The sequence below is a fragment of the Natator depressus genome, chromosome 8, assembly GCF_965152275.1.
Source record: "Natator depressus isolate rNatDep1 chromosome 8, rNatDep2.hap1, whole genome shotgun sequence".
NCBI lineage: Eukaryota > Metazoa > Chordata > Testudines > Cheloniidae > Natator > Natator depressus.
Window position 1 is genome coordinate 48,000,820 of NC_134241.1, and position 19,569 is coordinate 48,020,388.

Below are 19,569 nucleotides of genomic sequence, written 5' to 3' on the forward strand. Positions count from 1 at the left end.
TAACAGAGCAGTTACTCACACAAGGAGCTGTGACTTCAATAAGACTAGTTGTGTGCACATGGTTTCTCATGTTACCTAGTTCCATAATTATAACTGGCTGTACTAGCACAGCATCCTTGGCAAGTCAAACATCTGTATTAATAATAGTTTGCACTTATATAGCTCCTTTCATCTGTGGATTTCAAAGCACTGTACAAAACGGGTCAATATTATCTCCATTTTACAAATGGGGAACTGAGTCACAGAGCGGCTAAATCAGTTGCAGAGCTGGGATTAGAAGTCAGTCTTTCTAACTCCCCCTTCCCCACTCTCGCTGCTAGACCATGTTAGGCTGCTTATATCTTTAACTCCTTACGGTGCCCACTGAGAAAACCTTTGAGATCTTTATGACATCACAATACCTTTCTTGAAAGCAAACGCCACTGGCTGATGATGTCACCAGCCGACAACTTCTCTGGCACTCAGGACTGGAGCTTGGTCCCAAGCCACGAAACGCCAGGCTGGAGGGTTTCATTTGCTTAAAATCCATCCAAGGCACTACAGTATGAACTTTAAAGACTATTTGCTGCTGGATCTCTGGCTGCAGTTGGTACATGCTGACAATCAAGTCACTGGAGATCTTTCCTCTTAAAAAAAGACGATGTTTGTCCGAGGCGCCTCCCTAGTCTTTCCTGTCTGGATTGTCATCTTGTTCCAAGACAGCCTCTGCCTTTGTGATCGCCCAAGCTGGGTCAGAGTTGGATGGGAAATTCTTCCAGAGGATCTGGAGCAACTGCAGCTTGGAACTCCGCTTCAATCTAACTGCCTGCCCTACCCTCTGGACCAACTGTCTCACTGCTTTACTCACCTGGAAATAGCCAAAGGATGCTTGGAGGTTCTGTGTGCCAGCTGCAAAGTTATACTTTTCCTCCTAGGGGGCTTATGTGTACGCTGTCTTTGGAGCAAATTGAGAAGACCGCAGAAGAAGGTGAGTGATGTAAATGAGCAAGGTAGGAATGATGCTGGTTAGATTAGAGCATGGGACTGGAAATTGACTAACTCTGCTACTGACTCACTGGGTGGCCTTGAGCAAGTCACTTAAGCCTAACTTTTCAAAAGTGTCTGCTAATTTTGGGTGCCTCCATTTTGAGGCGCCATTGAAGACACCAAGGCCAAGAGGTTCAGAAATAGGAGCCTAAAGCTAAGTCCATGTTTGGACACTCTGAAAGTGGCCTGATTGTCAAAAATACCAAGCACTTAAGATCTCCCATTGATGGTACCCATCTCTCCAGGGGCTCTGCTGTGTGCTTGGCACTTTGGGAAGTCAGACCACTTATTTAGGTGTTGAAATATCCTGTGTTGGCCAGAGGGCCAGGGACGGTTGTCAGCTGTCGAGTTTTGTGCCATGATACAACTAGAGGCTATGAACAGCTAGAGTCAAGGCACTTAAATGTGGGAAATAGCAACCAGCCTAGGATAGCACCCACCACTTTGGCTTGGATCATCCCTGAGCCTTGTGTCCCATTTCCTGGGGGAGGTGGGAGTCCTCTGGATATGGCCAGAGGTCTAGGGAAAGCCCACCCTTATGCTATCACTATTATTTGTATTAGAATAGCACTTATGGACCCCAGTAAAAGATCAGGGTCCCATGGTGCTAGGTGCTGTACAGACAGTAGTAAAACAAAAATAGTTTAATGTGGATAAATGTAAAGTAATGCACACTGGAAAAAATAACCCCAACTTTACATACAATATGATGGCGGCTAATTTAGCTATAACTAATCAGGAGAAAGATCTTGGAGTCATCGTGGATAGTTCTCTGAAGACGTCCATGCAGTGTGCAGCGGCAGTCAAAAAAGCAAACAAGATGTTAGGAATCATTAAAAAAGGGATAGAGAATAAGATGGAGAATATCTTATTGCCCTTATATAAATCCATGGTATGCCCACATCTTGAATACTGCGTACAGATGTGGTCCCCTCATCTCAAAAAAGATATACTGGCATTAGAAAAGGTTCAGAAAAAGGGAACTAAAATCATTAGGGGTTTGGAATGGGCCCCATATGAGGAGAGATTAAAGAGGCTAGGACTTTTCAGCTTGGAAAAGAGGAGACTAAGGGCGGATATGATAGAGGTATACAAAATCATGAGTGGTGTGGAGAAAGTGAATAAGGAAAAGTTATTTACTTGTTCCCATAATATAAGAACTAGGGGCCACCAAATGAAATTAATGGGCAGTAGGTTTAAAACAAATAAAAGGAAGTTCTTCTTCACACAGCGCACAGTCAACCTGTGGAACTCCTTGCCTGAGGAGGTTGTGAAGGCAAGGACTATAACAGGGTTTAAAAGAGAGGTGGATAAATTCATGGAGGTTAAGTCCATTAATGGCTATTAGCCAGGATGGGTAAGGAATGGTGTCGCTAGCCTCTGTTTGTCAGAGGGTGAGATGGATGGCAGGAGAGAGATCACTTGATCATTACCTGTTAGGTTCACTCCCTCTGGGGCACCTGGCATTGGCCACTATCAGTAGACAGGATACTGGGCTGGATGGACCTTTGGTCTGACCAAGTATAGCTGTTCTTATGTTCTTACGTCCCTGCCCCAGAGAGTTTACCGTGTCGGTTAGTGAAGAGGTTCTCAACCTTTCCTTTCTGAGGCCTCCCAAAATGCTATAAAAATTCCACAGCCCACCTGTGCCACAACAACTGTTTTTCTGCATATAAAAGCCAAGGCCAGCGTTAAGGGGTAACAAGAAGGTCAACTGCCCGGGGCCCTACGCCACAGGGGGCACCATGAAGCTAAGTTGCTCAGGCTTTGGCTTCAACCCCGGGTGGTAGGGCTCAGGGCCCCAGGCTGCAGTCCTGCATGGTGGGGGTTTGGCTTTCTGCCCCCACCTCTTGAAACCTGCCCATGGCCCCCAAGGGACCCCTGGTTGAGAACCACTGGATTAGGGTTACTGAATGGTGCTCTCTGAATCCGAAGAGGTAAGGAAAGGAACAGAGAAGAGATGATACGGGTAACACTCCAAATGGTTGGTGATCACCAAACAGTCAATGCCTGGGACCTTGCTGCTGCAAACACTTAATTAATCCAAGTCCAAGGATTTCCTCTGGCTTGCCCACGTGGCAGGGCTGCCGTCTGTACTCAGACCACGCAGTGCCCTCAGTGAGGCAACATACTTGCACATGGGCTTTCAGTTGCAGTCAGATCTTGGGGCAGGTCCTCCAAGTATTTTGGCTCCCAACTTCCACTGAAATCAATGGAAATTAGGAGCCTAGATACCTTTGAGGACCTGGACCCTGGTGCTTTTGGGGCAGAGCGCTGTATGTCATTGGGACTATTCACAAAGCAAGGTACAGCTCAGCGTAAGTGCATCAGGAAGTGGCCCTTACAGCTCACCTGCTCAAACCGATGAAGAGTTTTGCCATTGACTTCAGCAGGCCCAGGATTAGACCCTTCGTCAGCAGTCTCTAGAAGATGCTTAAGAAACTTGACTTGTTGATCATTTAAAATGCTCTGGCTCCCTCTTCAGCACCGTTCCAAGAGGCTTGAAACCTCTCCATGAACCATCAAAGAGGAAAGGGCTGATTTTAAAGGGACAGGTCAACTGGGCCTCATCATTTTAAACTGAATTGCTATTCTGAAGACTGAATCTAATGGCAAAGGACTCCGTAGCATGGATTCACTCAAGAATTTCTCTCATGCACCATGAACATAACATAGGAACGGCCAGACTGGCTCAGACTTCCTGTCTCTGGCAAAACCAGACACTTGCGAGGAAGGTGCAAGAAACCTCCTGTAGGCAGATGTGGGGGTGATCTGCCCCCAGGAAGGTCTCATCCTAGACCCTAAGAGTTAGAGATTGATTTAAGCCCTAGAATGGGCAATGGAGACATTTGAAAGTACTGTAACAGCTAGGGTAGAACCCAGTGGGAGCCTTAGCAGGTGGATGGGAGGATAAGTCTGAAGTTTTCTTATAACGACTTGCAGAGAGTAAATCTCTGGAGAACAACAGACTGGATCAGATCCCCAGGCTGGTGTAAACCAGCATACCTCCATTGAAGTCCATGGATCAGATCCCCTGCTCGGGTAACGAAGAGTAGTTCTGCTCAATTCTATGGGCCAGATCCCCAGGCTGGTGTAAATCAGCATCACTCCACTGACGTCGGTGGAGGTGACTTACACCAGCTGAAGATCTGGCCTGCGGACTCTTGAATTAGTAAGTAAGAAATAAAGCCAGGCTGGTGGCTTTTGGCTCTCGATGAAAAGAATTACTGTCACAATGTCATCTGCTTTGTCTTTCCAGGTGTCCGTGGAGACCTCTTCCGTTTCTGTCACGACAGAATTTCATGCTGAGTGCACCTGCAACGTCGACAAAATGCTCTGCAGGCTGGTGGCAAACACGTCTATCATGATGAAATACCTGAAGTACGTATGCCACCATCATAGGAAAGAAGCCAGGCACCGGAAGTTAAGTAAGAAGAGGAAGGAAGAAGAAATTAAGGATGAAGAGATCTTCCCTATTTGTCCGTACAGCCACAGCTCCAGCATGGATACTGTGATGCACGAAGTATAAGCGAAAGGACTCCTCAGACAACAATCATATTTTCGTGCTCTAATAATTGTTTATACATATTCTTTGCTAAGATATTGTGAAGGCAGGAGCGTGGGGAGGTCAAGGACTGAGCCAATCTGAAGTCGATGGCTGTTTGTTTGAATGTTTATCTAATGATGACAGTTTGAGAGTTGAACGCTGTCCATGTTCCCATGGACAAGGTGGGGAAGCAGGAGGGGAGAAAGAGGGACTATTAAAAAAAGTCTTTCAGAAGCATGGTGACAGCGGTTTGAATTTGGAATGTCAGTAAAATAACATTGTACTGGGCAGAAAGAAGCCCCAGTTCTCTCCTGTGATCCAGCTGCTTTGAGCCACTCCCTCAATGCAAGGCAGCTGGAAAGCTGCCTTATTCCAGCTAGCTGGGGACTCCTCTAGCCAAAGGTGAATTCCCATATGGCATGGAACCAGAATAAGCACTGTACACCATCTCCTCCAGCACAGTGGACATGGCCAAGGAACAGGGGGCATGACTGGAGAGCCACTGTGTCCAGCTACCCCTGGCTGCTAGAATGGCCCCTTAGAACTGTAGCTGCTGGGTCACACCAGGGGCCAAACTGCTCCCTGACCACTCTGCGTGTCAGGGAGCTGCATGGACAGGGTAAACCAGCTTTGTCCCTTTTCCTCTGGTCCTGCACTGAGCATCACTTGGCAGGACCAAAGAACCTCAGCCTGATGCTTTATGTTTCTGCTATCCAGGACTTTCTTTAGGGCACGGGCAGCTACCAAGGGTCCACGCACAGAGTTACTGGTGCAGATCTCACCTTAGGAGCTGCATTTGTTGTTGGATCAATCACCTTACAGGTCAGGCCTAGAGTAGTATTTAAAATTCACTTGACCTACAGACATGGGGGTCAAATCTTCAGCTGGTATAAATCAGCATAGCTTCATTCACTCCAGTGGAGCTCTGATGGACTTTCACCAGCTGAGGCTCTAACCCATGGTGATCACAACCTCCCCTGTGTAGTTGGGCGTTACCAGTCTCACCTGCCCAGTCCAGGAATTCGACGCAGTCTGTCTGTGCATAACGGTCGGCTATATCTCGGGCCTTTTCACCCCGGAAGGTCATCGCTAGAATATCAGCTTCCAGTTCTACCAGAGTTTTCAAAGTCTCCAGCTGGCCCCAGGCCGCAGCACAGTGGAGGAGTGTGTAACCTGTGGAATGATAGAGAAGTCATCAGAACCAAAGGGAGAGGTATCTTGCTGGGGGTCAAATGCCAGCTAATAATACTTTGCATTTTCAGAGCAATTTTCTTCCCAAAGTGCTAAGTACATGTGAAACCCCCCTGTAATGCAGCTGCCACTGGAGGGGACGTCAGCAACTAACCAGTGCTGCACAGCAGAGTCGGGGGCGGGAGTAGGGGGAGAAAATTGTGGCCAAGGGCAATCCTCAGACAAAATGTACAGGGAAGGAGCCAGCCACGGAGGGGAGGGGAAAGGCATGTGAAGTCTGGAATCAGTGGTACGACAGGGGAAAGGGAAGTTTTGCGGCAAGAGGGTTAGAGAATTTAGGTTGCAGGAAGTGAGAGATGACCAAGCAGCTGGGACAACAGAACAGGAAGATCAATTTCTAACAGTGGAGAGTTACAGGAAGGGAACAGAGGAGAGGTCAGGATAGGGGGAGTGAGTGAACTTGGAGAGGAGGTGAGTATAAAGCCACGTGGGGATCTCGGGTCAGATCCAAAGCCTAGTGAAGTCAATGGAAAGGATACCATTACTTCAGTGGTGCTTGGATCAAGCTTCACAGAGGCAGAGTGGAGGGTGGAAGGAGTAAGTGAATGTGAATTCAGAGAAATCAGGCTAAGCTTGAAGGAGCAGAAGGGCTGATCCTGCACCAATGAAGTCAATGCATTGGCTTGGATGGGAACTGGGTCAGGGCCGGAGTGAGCAGGTATGGGGCCTAATCCGTTGCCCACTGCTATCAGCAGCATACCTCTGGCTGTTTTATCCTTCATGACCACTCCGTATTTTGCCAGTGCTCTGATGACTGCACTCTGTCCAGCCATGCTGGTTGCATACAGTAGGTCTCTCCCTACGATGTCCTTTTCCATGAGAAGTTGCATGGCCTTTTCACCATCAGGGTCTTCTGGGTCAGCAAAAATCTGCTGCACACCCTCCACATCTCCAGTGAGAGCAGGCCTCAGGAGAGGGTTAGAATACTCTGGCTCCTTAGGCTCCCCTGTATCTGCTGGCTGTTTTGCTTCTCCTAGCTCCATTGTCTCTAGAGCAGTGTCTGCCAAAAAAGGAGGAACAGTATGGAATCCTTTAAAGCAGCTGATTGGTTTTGTGGTTTGCCCATATATATATTCACCAGGATTGTAACCTGGGTCTTTTCCAAAATAGAATGGGGCACATCCAATGTTCACCAATGACCCTCCCTGATATGAACGTATTATTTTTATTTACAGTGTGGCCAGCTTTCATTATTTTATCATGGGTCCTGTGATTTTTCTTAAAGCCCCAGCTGTTGGAACCATGATATTACATGAGAATCTCAGCTTTCATTTAAAAAACAAAGTACACTTTGTCCCTCATGGCTGCAGAGTACAGCTGGAAAATGTCCATCCTAATGGCTTAAACCCCAGAGGGGCAAATACCAAGAACCTAACGTTTACTTTTTTTTTTTTTTAATCTCATGATTTTAAAGCCAGTTTTGTGATTTGTGTGTGTCAGGCTCAAGAGTTTTGAACTTTGGGGTTGGCGATACAGTGTTACCAATGCACATGCCAGTTTTGCAGAATGTAGTGTTTAAAAGGGCTTGCCACCTAACTCAGGCAGAGTAGATCAAATTAACTAGCAACCAATTAAGTGCAGATCATTGTGATAAATTAAGACAGATTTCCATGAGTTTATACATCAGGCAGAGATTGGTATGAGCAAGACAATGAACTTTCTTTGAACTTAGTAGCCCTTACATAAAGTATTCAGATGTAATTTTTCTGCCCAGTGTCAATTTATTTCCATTACTGTATATTCATCCCATTACTGGCTCCCCCTGCTGGCTAAAATGAAACATAGCAATAGTTTGTGTGTATAAAAAGATCTTCTGTACTTTTCACAGTATGCATCCGATGAAGTGAGCTGTAGCTCACGAAAGCTTATGCTCAAATAAATTTGTTAGTCTCTAAGATGCCACAAGTACTCCTTTTCTTTTATAGCAATTCATGGTTTTACCTTTTACTAACTGGGCTGCTGGAGAAGGATAATTATTTTGGTATTGAGAGTAGCAGCCATGTTAGTCTGTATCCACAAAAAGAAAAGGAGTACTTGTGGCACTTTAGAGACTAACAAATTTATTTGAGCATAAGCTTTCGTGAGCTACAGCTCACTTCATCGGATGCATACCTGCATGCATCCGATGAAGTGAGCTGTAGCTCACAAAAGCTTATGCTCAAATAAATTTGTTAGTCTCTAAAGTGCCACAAGTACTCCTTTTCATATTTTGGTATTGAAAATCATGGGCTCCTATTCTCTTGCAGCTGCTGGGGAGTCTGCACAGACTAATTATTAGAATGGACCAGTGAAAGTTGGGATTGCTGGGTTCTAGACTTTGCTTTGTCACTTATTAGCAATGGGCTTGCTCCATCACCCACTGAAATCAGTGGAAAAACTCCCACTGAGTTCAGTAGACGTTGTATGAGGCCCTGTGTGACCTCAGAAAAAGTCACATAACTTCTCCATGTGTTGGTTTCACCACTGGTAAATTGGGGATAATAATGTAAATTTGCAAGGTTGTTGTGAGGCAATTAATTACAGCCCTAGGAAGCTAGCAACAGTGATATTGATTGGGGGACAGGGACATAGTTTTTAACCCCATGAAACTGGGCACACTATGTTTTTTGTATATATATGGACTGTCAATTAATTGCAGTTAACACAAGCGATTAACACAAAACAAATTAACTAAATTAAAAAATAGTTATGATTAATCACAGTTTTAATCACACTGTTAATAATGGAATACCTATTTAAATGCATTATAAATATTTTGGATGTTTGTCTACATTTTCAAATATTTTGATTTCAATTACAACACGAAATACAAAATATACAGTGCTCACTTTATATTATTATTTATTACAAGTATTTGCACAGTAAAATAAAAATGATCCAAAGCAGTGCAGACCAATGCACCTTCATTTGCATCATCTGAGTCAGATGCCACCAACAGAAATTAACACATTTTTTTTAATCATCAGCATGAAAGCATGTCCTCTGGAACGGAGGTCCAAGCATGAAGGGGCATACACAGGGCCGGTGCAAGGACATTTTGCGCCCTAGGCGAAACTTCCACCTTGCCCCCCCCCCCCTTTCCCCTTCCCTCGTACTGCTTCACTACGGTACAAAGTGGCAATGACAATATCAATATGACGAATTTCAACAACCTACACACGCATATTCGCACATAAACATATACACTCAAATACTTAACATACACACACAATTAACACAAAGTATTAGCGAAATGATGCAGCAGCACTTGCCAGAGTCTTAAATATGAAACAACTCAACAAAAATAGTTAGCCTCAGTTGACAACCTCCAAAAACTAGTAAACTTAGCATTATAAACAGCCTGTCAGAACGGGTAATGGCTGCGCATGACGAGAAAAATTACGTCACACACACACATTCTGACAGGTTTCAGAGTAACAGCCGTGTTTAGTCTGTATTCGCAAAAAGAAAAGGAGTACTTGTGGCACCTTAGAGACTAACCAATTTATTTGAGCATGAGCTTTCGTGAGCTACAGCTCACTTCATCGGATGCATACTATGGCATGCAGTTGATAGATTTCCACTCCATACGGCTAAATGCAGTGCCTTGCATTTGGGTACCTAGAGGGGGAGGTTTCCATGTTTGGTAACTATAATGCCTCATGGTGCCCGCTTATCTCTGCATTGACCAGCTGTGGCTTCAGGTGAGCACTTCCCATAGAAATCCTGAGATGGGTAAACTGCCCCAAGAAATTTAAAAATGTCCAGGACCAAATGTAGAATAAGGGGGGCAGGCAGGGGTCTCCGAGGCTGCTTGCTATGGGGAGCTGGGGCACCAGCGGGAAGGCTGCAGGGGGCACACGGGGAGGCAGCGGCAGGTACCCAGGTACCTCAGGCTTTGGGCAAGGAGTCCCGCTCCATCCCCTTAGTGCCCACCTGCAGCTCCCATCTGGTCTCGCCACGGCCCTGCTCCGCAAAGGGTCCCGCCTTCGGGGGACGAGCCTGGCCCACCTCGCTGGCCCACGGGGGCTGTGCTCCGCCCCAGAGCAGGCTGGGCCCTGCGCTCCCCACCCCAGAGGGAGCCGGCCCGGCTCCCCCCCGGGCCGGACTAACTTTTTGTGGGCCCGGCACCAAACATATTTGTGGGCCCCCCTGGGGAATGAAGAGGCTAGGGGCAAGAGCACAGCAGGCAGGGTGGATTTGATTTAAATCATGACTTAAATCACTAGTTAGGAAGACTTGATTTAATCCTGGGTTTCTACATAAAAGTGCATTCTTGTTGGTTGTTATAACCTTAATACATATTCTTCACAACACAGAGAGATGTAGGTTTCATTTTTAGAAGGTGCACACTATACATTTTTAAACCATGATTTATTTTGAAAACTTTTCAGATGAGTTTTACAGCTATATCAATCATTCATTTTCAGATTGGTTATTTTATTTATCAAAGATAATTGAAGCAGATATTTTTGAAGTCATTGGGAGGTGAACTATCTCCAATTCAAGAGGTTAATCATTAATATTTGGAGGCTTTTCTTACCAGGCTGTATTAGGAGGAGAACACCACCAGACAGACATTTAAATTGTTTTACTTAACTAAAACAACAAAGTTAAATATTCTGGATTTTTTTCTTCAACTGCAAACATAATATTTTAACAAAAAAGCATTTGTCCCTCACTTCTCACATTTATCTCCAGATTTCTTCTCCTTGTCCAGATCTATTCTGCCCCCAACAATCTTCTATTCATTGAACTTTTTGAAACTTTTCACTTTTAAAGAGAGGTAAGGGGTTCACCCTGTGTACACAAATTTACAGAGGGACAATAGAGCTGAGGTCTATTATTTCTCACCCCTATATATTATTTATTTATTTATTTTAAAACATTTTTGCTGTTAACAAGCATGTTACCTCTGGAGACGCAAATCCACAGTTTGAGAACTGCAAAACTAAGCATCTCTGATGGTATCCTCTAGACTGAGCACTGACTCCCATGGGGTAGATAGAAAAATTAACCTAAATAATCTATACAGGAGCCTTTGGAACCCCATAAGATTGGGTCCCTAATCCATGAACTATTAGAACTCATTTACAAAACTTTTCTTAAACATTACATGAATATATTGTCTCATACTATAGAATTAGAATTTATAATCCCTATTCCATGATATAATGTATCTTAGTTAAAACTATTTTAGATAGTTTTTTCCCTCAAAAATCCGATTTAAATTTAAAAAATCCAATTTTTTGATTTTTTTTTAAAAGTCATTGATTTTTATCCACTCTGATAGCTGGGCATAGTCAGGGGGAAGGATTGGTCCCCAGCTGGAGCGAGGCAGGGGCCAGGGGCAAGATGAGCACAGTGGGTCATGGGGGGAGGATTAGTCCCTGCTGACTGGAGCAAGGCAGGGGCTGGGGACAAAAGCACAGCGGGGCGGGAGCTAGGGTTGGTCCTTGGAGTAAGGGAGGGGCCGGGAGTAAACTGCAAGTGCAGCAGGACTGGGGAGGGGGTAAACAGGATCCCCCCCTCACCCCTGCCCACATAGAGCAGGTACCTACCTTCTCCCCGGTTCTAGCCCATTCTCTTCGTCTCTCTCTGCACGGAGCTGAGAGTGGGGGTGCAGGGTCTGGGAGGGAGTTAGGGTGCAGGAGCAGGCTGGGGGTTGGGGTGCAAGGTCTGGCCAGGAGCTAGAATGAGGGAGGGGGGCTCAGGGTTGGGGCAGGACGTTTGGGTGTGGAGCGCTTACCTGGGGCAGCTCCCATTCGGTGCGAGGGGTGCAGGTGGATATGTGCAGGGGGGTGTGCAGGAGCTCCTGTTTGGTGCTCAGGATGGGGGTGGGGATGTGCAGGAGTCAGGGCATGAGGTGGGGGGGCTGGATATATGTGGGGGTGCAGGAGTCAGGACTGGGGGCTGGGTGTGTGTGAGGGGGTTCAGGAGTCAGGGCATGGGGTGTGGGGCAGCTGGGTATTTGTCAGGGGTGCAGGAGTCAGGGATGGGGTTCTGGGAGGGTGCAGGAGTCAGGGCAGAGGGCTGGGGGTGTGTGAGGGGGGTACAGGAGTCAGGGAAGAGGGCTGGGAGGGTGCAAAGGAGATGCAGGAGTCAGGGCTGGGTGTGTGTGAGGGGGGTGCAGGAGTCAGGGCTGGGTCATGTGGGGGGATGCAGGGGTCAGGGCTGAGGGCTGGGGAGGTATGAGGGGGGTGCAGGAATCAGGGCAGAGGCCTGGGGGGTGGAGGAGTCAGGGCAGAGGGCTGGGGGTGTGGGCTAGGGTCATGGGGATGCTCCCAGCCCCCTGCCCTGAGCGGCTGATGGCAGGGGCTGGAGGGGATATGTCCCGATTCCACCCCTTTCCCCAAGGCCCTGCTCCTGCCTCTTCTCCGCTTCCTCCCTCTCCCTCTGGAGGGCAACAGCTGATTGGTGGCAGGGAGGGAGAGGGAGTGAGAGGGGGAGGCGGGAACCCAGACAGCTGGAAGAGGCGGGGGAGGGGGGAGCTTGGCTGCCAGCACAGCCTGCCCTGTTGGAGCAGGACTGAGCCCCAGGAGCCACAGTACCAAGCTTCTGCCCCCGCAGGGGAGAGCGGGGGACGGAGAAGAGTGGCCGCTGGGACCCCTTCGGAGCGTGGGCCCGGCACCATAGCTGGCGCCATGGTAAATCTGCTACTGCCCGCGGTGCTGCCCCGCCCGCCGCAGTGAAAGCTGCGCCCAGGCCAGGCCCCACGCCGCCAGTCCGTCCCCCGGCTCCGTGCGCTGCGCGGCAGCCAGGCAGCACCCGTGCTCGTCGGAGAGAAGACAAGTTAAAATGTAAAAAAAAATTTGGGGCACCGCTTTTTGGTGCCCCCAAATCTTGGCGCCCTAGGCGATCGCCGAGTTCGCCTAATGGTTGCACCGGCCCTGGGCATACAAATGTTTAGCATATCTGGCACGGAAATACCTTGCAATGCTGGCTACAACAGTGCCATGCGAACACCTGTTCTCACTTTCAGGTGACATTGTAAATAAGAAGCAGGCAGCATTATCCCCTGCAAATGTAAAGAAACTTGTTTGTCTTACCAATTGGCTGAACAAGAAGTAGCACTGAGTGGACTTGTAGGCTCTAAAGTTTTACATTCTTTTGTTTTTAAGTGCAGTTATGTAAAAAAAAATCTACATTTGTAAGCTGCATTTTCACGATAAAGAGATTGCACTACAATACTTGTATGAAGTGAATTGAAAAATACTTTCTTTTATCTTTTTTATATGGTGAATATTTGTAATAAAATAATATAAAATGAGCACTGTACACTTTGTATTCTAGGTTGTAACTGAAATCAATATTTAAAAATGTAGAAAAACATCCAAAAATATTTATAATATATTTAAATTGGTATTCTATTATTAAGTGTGATTAAAATTGTGATTAATTTCAACTATTTTTCTCGTGATTAATTGCAATTATTTTTTAATCGTTTGACAGCTGTAATATCTATCTATCTATATCTATACAGCCATTGTTTATTTTCATTTTGTCACAAAAGCACTTATCCACAGATTTAAAATACACAAACACTTAGAGATTAAGGAACAAAAACACCGGGGACTTTAATATCTATGTGCTCCACAAGAGAGGGACTTTCTAGGCACAGTTTGCATGTATTTTCCCAGGATCCGGGTCTAACTCAGTTAATTCAGGACAGAGGATTATGTGGCGTCCCAGTGAAGTCAGTGGGACTGCACAAGAGGAAGGGACCACACCTGGAAATTGCATCAGGCCCAGCTGTAGTCACTTAAGGTGACAGCAACCATTTTGTTTCTGTTTTCTCATGAGAGGGCAAATACATTCTTACTGTGAGGCTACTTCTCTCTCCAGCCCATGGAAAAATGCCATTTGCACAAACATTGAAGAAGAAAAGCCATGTTAGAGGAGGATTTGTCATAGAAGGACCTGATCCTGACTGGTGCTGAGTGTCCCAGACTCACTGATCCCAGTGGGTACTGCAGGTACTATGCTCACACAGTTTTCAGGGTAACTGTGTTGAAAAACATAGGACAAAGGGCCAGCTGCGAAGGGGAAGCCCCCTGCACAGTGGCATTGAAGCTCACAAGATGGGGGCCTGCTACACTGGATTTGTGCATGCAACTTCATTGTTCTCTGCTCAAATGCTTCTCAGTGGCTCCCGACTGGACCCAGGCTGCTGTGGGACAACAAGCAGCACACTTGGCACGTCCCACAGCTCCCTAGTGCAGATTCTCAGGATCACGCCCTAAATGACCACACTGAACAAGACACAATTAGGGCCCCATTGCCCCTCTAGGGCTCACACAAACCTGCGCACAGCGGGAATGTCCTCACCTCCCAAGAAAGCTATTCCCGGCCCTGCCTGGCCCCACCGATGCAGACAGCTTCTGCTGTTGCCATAGCAACAGTTCTCTGTGTGCCACCTTCACTCTCCTCCGGATTCCAGGGAAGGTTGACATCACGGAATGGCTCTGCCCAGCCCGCTGCCAAGGGTTCCAGGGTGCACAATGCCACTGAGGCTGGAAGTTAGAGGGAAATCACTGGTGAATATGGCTGGAGGAATCATCAAAGCCTTATGATGCCAGCCTGCATCTCCTGACACTAATTTTTAGGGAAGGGATTTAAAAGCCATTTCCAAACCCTTGGTATCATGTCAGTGAGCTGTCTTTAAAATTCCTCTCAGGTCAGTGATGTCTCTGGGAGTCACACAAGATTTTGCACTAGACTGTGCATAGCTACTAAGCAGGGGCCTGACTGCAAGTGAATGGGAGTCTTGCTACTGTGCCTGACCCAAGAACAAGAAAAGGGATATGCAGTGTTGTTGTAGCTGAGTCAGCCCCAAGATATTGGAGAGACAAGGTGGGTGAGGTAATATCTTTTATTGGACCAACTTCTGTTCTCAACCAGAGAACAGAAGTTGGTCCAATAAAAGATACTACTTCACACACCTTGTCCCAAGAAAAGGAATGGCAGCACACCACATAGCAACCTGCCACCTGATTGGGAATGGACAGTAATGAGCAATGGATGCAAGGGATTCAGCCCCAAACTCAGTGTGGCCCCATTCGTGGGTGGGTTGTACCTGCCATAATAGATACCTGAGGGGGGTCTGTCTTTTTTTTTTTTAAACACTTTGACACTATTTGCATAGCTTTTCATGCCAATAAAGTCTCCTTGAATTGAAATGAAGTTGACTTTAGTGGACTTTGGATCAGGACCCAGGTGAGCAAGAGGGTTGTAAGACACATGAAGCTTCTCTCCTTCTGCCCATTCCCACAGTGTCTGGGTGCAATCACAATCCCTACAGCACACAGACTGCTCCCTCCCACTGCCCACTTGATATGCAAGACATGCTAAAAGCAATGAGGAGGAGGAGGAGACGGGAGTAGCGTTGGCTGATCACAAAAAAAGGCACACACCACACCAGTTTCCTCAGGATGGTGCAGCATCTGCAGACTGCGGGCTTCCGGAGCAACTTCTGTGGTGGAGCAGAACTCACCCTAGGCAGAGTGATATATAAACTTCACAATCAAACCTCCCCAAGTGAGTGTAACTCATCAAAAAGGAAGGGAGTTGAATCCACTCCATTTATTTAACTGTAAGCAGAGTCAGGATGGGCTCCACCCTGACATCTGGTGGTGAGGTGTGGCAAGTAGTGGAAAAGAACTTCAGGGGCTGATCTCAATTTGCATAGGCACACCCACCCCGCCTAGAATGAGGCCATAACTGCCCAAATGGTCACTTTGGCTGTTGTGGGATCCCCAGTGTCTCTGTTATTGGGGCGGGAAGAGTAAATTGTTATTACCCTGATTATGGGAACTGTGCTTGGAACTGTACTTGGCCTTTTGTTATGATGGAGGGACTCACCATCAACTGAGTAGCACTCGCTAGGCAAGGGACATGGGTTCCAAAACTCTGTGAAGGGAGAGAGACTTGAGACAGGTATTAGTACCTGGTGGTGTGGGCCCCTTTGTGAGGGCCTGACGCACCAATTGCACCTCTGTCTCTCTCCACTGTGGAATGTCAGAGCTAATTTTGGGTCTATTAAGAGTCTTGCTACAGGTACTGTGCTGCATTCACTTTGGCCTTATGGTGCACCAGCACTAAGGCCCCCCACTACTATGAGCTGAAATCACTGAGAGCTGAAATCACTAAGAGCTGAAATCACTGAGCACTGTGTCAAGTAGTGGGGAGCCGGAAGATCTAGAGTGCAGTGGTGCTGTTCGTGAGACGGCGAGCTGTGCAGAGCGGAGCCGTTCGCGAGACGGCGAGCTGAGCAGAGCTGTTCGTGGGACGGCGAGCTGTGCAGAGTGGAGCCGTTCGTGAGACAGCGGTGTGTTCGCGAGACGGCGAGCTGAGCAGAGCTGTTCGTGGGACGGCGAGCTGTGCAGAGTGGAGCCGTTCGTGAGACAGCGGTGTGATCGTGAGACGGCGAGCTGAGCCGAGCTGTTCGTGAGATGGCGAGCTGTGCCGAGCGGAGCCGGTCGTGGTGGAGCGGAGCCGTTCGTGAGACGGCGAGCTGAGCAGAGCTGTTCGTGAGACGGCGAGCTGTGCAGAGGGAGCCGGTCGTGGTGGAGCGGAGCCGTTCGTGAGACAGCGGTGTGTTCGTGAGACGGCGAGCTGAGCCGAGCTGTTCGTGAGACGGCGAGCTGTGCAGAGTGGAGCCGGTCGTGGTGGAGCGGAGCCGTTCGTGAGACAGCGTAGCAGAGCAGAGCCCTGTGGGGCAGTCAGCTTCAGGACACGTAAGGTACCCCTTACCTCTTTCCCCCACACACAGGCACATTTTAGCCAGACTGGGGAGTAACACTCTGCAGATGAACTTTTGAACTCTGGGGCTGGACTTTTTGGATTTTGGGTGATTTGAGGATTGCTGGACTCAAGAGACATTTGGGGTTCTGGGACTCAAGAACCCGAGGGAAAGGATGTGGCCCAATTTTCTGGGGTGGGTCTTTGCTCATGGTTTGGTTAATGAACACTAGTTGTGGTGTTTTCCCAATTTAATGCTGATGTCGTTTACCTCATGTAATTAAAGATTCTCTACTACACCGAGACTCCGTGCTTGCGAGAGGGGAAGTATTGCCTCTTCGAGGCGCCCAGGGGGTGTGTAAGATTTTCCCAGGTCACTGGGTGGGGGCTCGAGCCAGTTTTGTATTTGCTTTGATGAGAGGGAACCCCTGTGTACTGAACCCGGCCCTTGCTGCTATCAACTTGGCCTGGCAGAAGGGTTACATAACAAATTAAGGAGATGCTGAGTTTGTGATGCAATTCTAACAAGATAGCACTTTGCATTCTTCGGTTGCCTCATCAAGGGATCACAAAGCACTATGCAATCATTGATTAAACCTCACAACCATCCCACTTTCAAGACAAAATTGCTACGCTGGGGATGAGTCATAAGATTGTAATTCTACCTTAGCACCTGGAGATTCAAAGGAATAATGTTTCACAGATCCCAAAAGTGAATTCAGGACCCATAGGCAGCTGTAATTGCAGGACTCCTTGTGAAAAGCTATATAATCCTGACAATAATAAGGTGACAGTCTTTCCTGTGAGATAGATGTTATACTATCTCCATTTTACAGGCTGGGGAAACCAAGGCACAAAGCAATTTAATGACTTGCCCACAACCATACAGCAAGTCGGGGCTCTGAACCAGGAACAGAATCCAGGAATCCTGACTCCCAGTTTCCTGCTCTAATCACCAGGAAATACTTCTGTTTATTCACATCAATGCACATTGAATTCCCAGAGCCTAGTGAAACTGATATAATATTTGATAATCAGTCATTGAGCTGATAAGGGCTGAATGATCTCCCCACATTTGTTTTGAAATGGGTTGTCATGCTTAAGAAGGGGCATAAGTCTTTGTAGAATCAGAGTCCAATTGAATACCCTGAGATGAGGCCTTGCAACTGCTCGTCTTTCATTTTTGACCCAACACAAATCTGCTATTCTCTCACCAGTGTTATTGCTTGGTGTGGAGATGGGAATTGTCTTGAGTCATTCTGAGCATCTTAAGTTATTCTGATAGGCAAAGAATAAAAAAGAGAACACACTTGTTGCAGAGGTTGCAATTTGTAGGGTACTTTAACATTCTTTGGGAGGAATGGTGCTCCAGAAATGTAAAATATTATTAGTTCAGGTTTACTTAGGCTGCTGGATTGTGCTGGAATGTTGGACTAATCCCTGAGTTCCGTACCTGGCTCTGTCACTAACTCACTGTGTGATCATGGGCCAGTCATGTAAATTGTCCATGCCTCCATTTCCTCATCTGTAGAATGGGATAATAATCCCTACCTAGCAAACAAGAAGAAATTCCACCTGTCCCCAAAATTTCCAGGGTCATCCCACTTTAAATAAGTGAAAATGTGCCAAGCTCCTTAATTATGGATCCTAATGTATCCTGAACACACCTACAAATTTGGAATGTTTAAAAAAATGTGTGACCCTGCATTTTATTATTCTGAATTCTTGTCATCAGGAGTGCTGAGTCATTAAGCCACATTTGGTGACATTTTTGCACTGTGGTTTGGTGGCACTTACTGTGATATGGCTATGCTTTACCCCAACATGGTGATGCTTCATTGGGATGTTTCTCCACAACAGTTCGTTGTGACTCTTTATCGTGACTTCACTGTGATGTGGTGCCACTTTGCTATGATGCTTTCCTGTGGCCTGGTGATGCTCTGTTATGGCATTATGACCCCTTAGTGTGACATTTCTCCATGACACACTGCCATGATGGAGGGATGCATTGCTGTGAGGTGAATGCTTCTCCAGGACACTATGATACTTGGTGGTGACCCATTGCCATGACACAGTGACATGTGACAGTGACCCATTACCATTCCACTTGGTGGTAACTGTTGCCATGATGCTTGCCATGACACAGTGACTCTTGACAGTGACCTGTTACCATGACACTTAGCGGTGGACAGTTGCCATGACACAGTGACTCTTGGCAGTGATCCGTTACCACGCCACTTGGTGGTAGCTGCTGCCATGATGCTTTGCCATGACACAGTGGCACTTAGCGGTGACCTGCTACCATGACACTTTGCCATGACACTTGGTGGTGACCCTTGCCGTGACACAGCAACACTTGACAGTAGGGTTGCCAACATTTCAAAAAATAAGGGACTGTTTTCTTAGCACTCCTGCCCCACTCCTCCTCCCGACATTATTATCATCATCATCATTATTATTAATCAATCATCATCAATAATAAGCAGTACTCACCTACATTCGCATGGGGTATTTCTTGCTGCTTTTTGCAGCACTCAAAAACTCCCGATCTTGTTCAGAGATGAAAAAATAAAGGACATCCTTGTAATAAGGGACTGGCGGCCACCTTAGCTGGCGGTGACCCACTGCCAAGGGGCTTTACATGTGGGGACTCAGCCGTGACAACTCAGGGCGATACCAGCGCAGTCTGCTGCCATGACGGTCAGGCGTTCACCTTCACCCTCGTCCCGCCATTGGGCCCCCTGAGCCCCCATCCCCGGGGGAGGAAAGCGGGCGGGCCGGTTTGAGGCCGGAACGGTGATGTCTGCGGCTGCGGTTCCGGGGGGAAGGCTGGGAGAACGGACCGAGTCCTCTTGGCTGAGCCGACGGGCTGAAGGGGCTGGTTACTCGCTGTTCCGGGATCCGCAGCACCAGCCGCAGCCCCAGTAACGGCAGGCACAGACTCCGCGCCCGTGAGTGACAGGGCGGGGGTCCGGGTCCCTCCTCCGCCGGCTACAGTCTCCCAGGCGGCGGCGGCAGCGGCAGCT

At 47.5% G+C, this 19,569-nt stretch overlaps 3 protein-coding genes across 9 annotated transcripts in view; 2 read left to right on the forward strand and 1 right to left on the reverse strand.

Moving 5' to 3' along the window:
* The window catches only part of ANKRD45 (ankyrin repeat domain 45), a 28,236-nt gene extending 8,742 nt beyond the window's left edge, over window positions 1-19,494 (reverse strand). The window contains exons 1-5 of one of the 6 annotated variants that reach the window (XM_074960962.1): window positions 15,665-16,286; window positions 15,217-15,297; window positions 14,132-14,316; window positions 6,525-6,824; window positions 5,579-5,746 (exon numbers count right to left, since the gene is read on the reverse strand). In XM_074960962.1, coding sequence (XP_074817063.1) covers window positions 5,579-5,746; window positions 6,525-6,807 — 451 coding nt within the window. In that variant the 5' untranslated portion in view covers window positions 6,808-6,824; window positions 14,132-14,316; window positions 15,217-15,297; window positions 15,665-16,286. Of the gene's footprint in view, window positions 1-5,578; window positions 5,747-6,524; window positions 6,825-14,106; window positions 14,317-15,216; window positions 15,298-15,664; window positions 16,287-19,036 lie in introns of those variants that run through there. The other 5 variants (XM_074960963.1, XM_074960960.1, XM_074960961.1 and 2 more) reach the window with 5 other exon arrangements.
* On the forward strand, window positions 641-4,759 carry TEX50 (testis expressed 50). Its single transcript, XM_074961979.1, has 2 exons — window positions 641-967; window positions 4,286-4,759. The coding sequence occupies exons 1-2, from the start codon at window positions 641-643 to the stop codon at window positions 4,553-4,555; spliced, it is 597 nt and encodes a 198-aa protein (XP_074818080.1). The 3' UTR covers window positions 4,556-4,759.
* The window catches only part of KLHL20 (kelch like family member 20), a 37,963-nt gene continuing 37,742 nt past the window's right edge, over window positions 19,349-19,569 (forward strand). For both annotated transcript variants that reach the window (XM_074960957.1, XM_074960959.1), the window contains exon 1: window positions 19,349-19,494. The gene's annotated coding sequence lies outside the window, so the exon portion shown is untranslated. The remainder of the gene's footprint in view (window positions 19,495-19,569) is intronic.